The sequence below is a fragment of the Branchiostoma floridae genome, chromosome 18 (genome assembly GCF_000003815.2).
Source record: "Branchiostoma floridae strain S238N-H82 chromosome 18, Bfl_VNyyK, whole genome shotgun sequence".
NCBI classification, from domain to species: Eukaryota; Metazoa; Chordata; class Leptocardii; order Amphioxiformes; family Branchiostomatidae; genus Branchiostoma; species Branchiostoma floridae.
In genome coordinates this window covers 9,693,538-9,696,458 of record NC_049996.1, presented here as the reverse complement: position 1 = coordinate 9,696,458, position 2,921 = coordinate 9,693,538, and the positions used below count along the sequence as shown (strand labels likewise).

Genomic DNA, 2,921 nt, shown 5'->3' with positions numbered 1-2,921 from the left:
AATTGTATGTATTTTTGGTGGACTTGTTTACATGAAAATGTCATGATTAACTGTGAGCAGCCACAAAATAACATCATAGTCAGAGGTTTTCTTTGCTCACAAAGCTTAGACATCCAGGTGTACAATATTTAAAGACAATTCAATATCTACAAGAAGATAAGATACGGAGATTACTCCCAGGTGTTTTGAGTGACATCCATCACTCTTCTTCAGCTTAAGTCGAGTAAAATGAACTGATAGATTGAATACTAAGAAGCACATGAGATGTAACTGGAAAAACGGTTGAACACAATTGATGTGAATTCTTTTTTCTTTCAGATGATCCTCTTGTCGGTAGCATTGCCACGCAGTACACCAGTGCCAGGGAGGAGCATGATAGGATAGCTCGCCAGTGGACTAAACGATATGCCACATAGGATGATGCTATGCTTTGTAATGACAATACTTGTTAAACCTGCTAGGTGTTAGCTATCCATTGGTTAAGTATACTGCATTGTCTTGTGGATGAGTGAATGGGGATAAGTATTTGTAAAGCATAAAGGTAGATGTGGTTGCTAAATGAATTCACTATCAATATGTCTTAATATGAACTAATAATGAAGTACCATAGTAGCCCTTTGTCAAGAAAAAATAAATATCCTTGGTTATGCATCATAAGGTACAGCATTGATCATTTAGTCATGGACAACTTAGAACATAGATGTATTTGTGTTACATGCTACACTTATTTTGATGTCTTACCGGTATTGCTTTGACACTGTTATGTTTAAGAATGAAGCAAGACGTTGAAGACATCTTAGGTTTATACATCACTGCTCTGTATCTTTGTGCTTACAAGAAAGTGCCAGACATTGCTGCATGATAATATATGTATGTTGAAAAGCAGTTAACTTACATAGGTCCTAACATACATTTAAGCTTACAAAGAGGTACATAAATTAATAGCATTAGAAATAGCCAAATGTCTACCTACTCATGGCACAGTTAGGCAACTTTTAATGTATGTGTTATATGCCTTGATGCCCACTTAAGGTTTCTGGTAGAATTTATTTCCAGCATAGAAACTGAATGAATGAGTGGACATAGTCAATATTGCAGCTGATAACATAGTGGTGTAAATCAATGAGTTAGGCAGATCAAGCCATGTTCACTGCGGCAGCAATTTATTTATTGCACTGACCAATGATCAGTCACATCTGGTCACATGATAGTTCCTACAGCCACCTTTGACCATTGCTGCCATTTGTGTGGCTTGTATGTTTGATGCTATATGTAAGACATTTAGGTTGGACCTCCATACATACAGATTTGTCAAACTCTGTTCAAACAAAGTGAGTTGACACTATGTGTTGAATAACGGTCCAATGCCTGTTCAGGAAAACAAGAACTTCCCACAAAAACAAACTGTTAAGTGTTTGTAGCCTGGTGCAATTATTTGCTGTTATAGAAATACCCTTGCCCTTGTAGATCTACAGTGACAGGTTCTAAGTAATAGTACAGCATATATTCTTTACATTTGTCCATTGGTTTTGCCCAGTCCCTGTCTTTATTGCTAAGCAAACATAAAAACCTGAGTACCAAGTACTTAATGCCTCAGCATTGAAGTGAATTTAGTATTGATTGAACTTTTGTAACTGTATATTTGCACATCTAGTTCACCATATTACAGTAGCAAAGAATAACAAGCTGCCAGTATACTGCAGAACTGTTCTTATTGGTAAGTACCACATAAATGGAGCACTGTGGAAGAAAATCAAGTATTAAGTTTTAAGATGTCCAGTATCATGAGTAATGTAGTAAAACTGCACTGTTATGAGAAATTAAAGGAACTTCACATGAGTACATGTATTTCATTTATTGTTGTGTAAGGTAGTGACACAGTATGAAAGTCTGTAATGTTTTCTGATATGTACATACAGTAGATTTGATGCATTTGCCAAACTGAAATAAACTTCACATGTATAAACTGCAATCCAAATTGTTACCCTTTATTTTCCTATTTTACTTATCTTATTACATTTTTCATACTGTATTAGATAACTGATTGCCCGCGACGATGATGATGATGAATTTATCCTGCACTTGCTACACCAGATGTAATGTTAGGTGAACAAAATTGTGAAATGTTTACCAACATATGAACAGTGAGGAAAAAAAACAACCTATAACGTTAGAGCTTCTTCGTAAATTGATTGAGATATATTTTTTAAAATTCTAACTGTTGAATATTTCCTTGGTTTCTAGCTTGTATTGTCTACTTTTTAAATACTACTTAAAGAATTTGGGCGGCAATTCAAAAGAAAAGAAGGCCCTGAATTCCTCAAACCCTAAGATAACACCAGAAGATACTTACCCTGGGAGCCAGTCTGGATCGGGCAGCTAGGACAGTTCGGTGGCCGGAGACATTCAGGCCTGCCCGAGCTCCTATTAGCGCCCTGGGGAGTTTAAGGCCCAAAGATGTCCACCTGCCCTTAAGGGTAGCAATAACTCCTTCAGGCTTAAACTCCCCGGATCGCTTATGTGAGATCGGCAGGCTAACTGCCTTGCTTTGGCTCCCCGAACAAAACTCACTAGCTACCCGGTCCTGGCTGGCTCCCAGGGTAACGTTAGAAGATACCAAGGAGGTTGAAGTAACCAAGGAGCTTTTATCAAGGAGCTTTTAACCAAGTCAAAACACCTGACAAATCACATAAGTGTTTTGATCTTAATTTCTTGGTGTGAACATTTCTGTATGTAAGATTTTCCTCAAAAGATGCTGATGATAATCCCCTACCTGATTCATAAACGCGTCATACGTAGTTTCTATGCGTCATGAGGGGGAAATTCCTCCTTCCTCCTTGGAAACGCCATTTCTCGCGAGAACGTGCGAGAGTTGGTACGAGACTTTCTGATCCCGGGAAAAATGTCGTCCGAAGAGGTCG

At 37.9% G+C, this 2,921-nt stretch overlaps 1 protein-coding gene across 1 annotated transcript in view; it reads left to right on the top strand.

Moving 5' to 3' along the window:
* Positions 1-1,972, top strand: part of LOC118405769 (ubiquitin-conjugating enzyme E2 E1-like) — a gene marked incomplete at its 5' end in the record, with an annotated part of 16,290 nt that extends 14,318 nt beyond the window's left edge. Inside the window, 1 exon segment of the mRNA XM_035805503.1 lies at positions 319-1,972. Coding sequence (XP_035661396.1) covers positions 319-416 — 98 coding nt within the window. The 3' untranslated portion in view covers positions 417-1,972.
* Between the last annotated feature and the right edge of the window lie 949 nt (positions 1,973-2,921).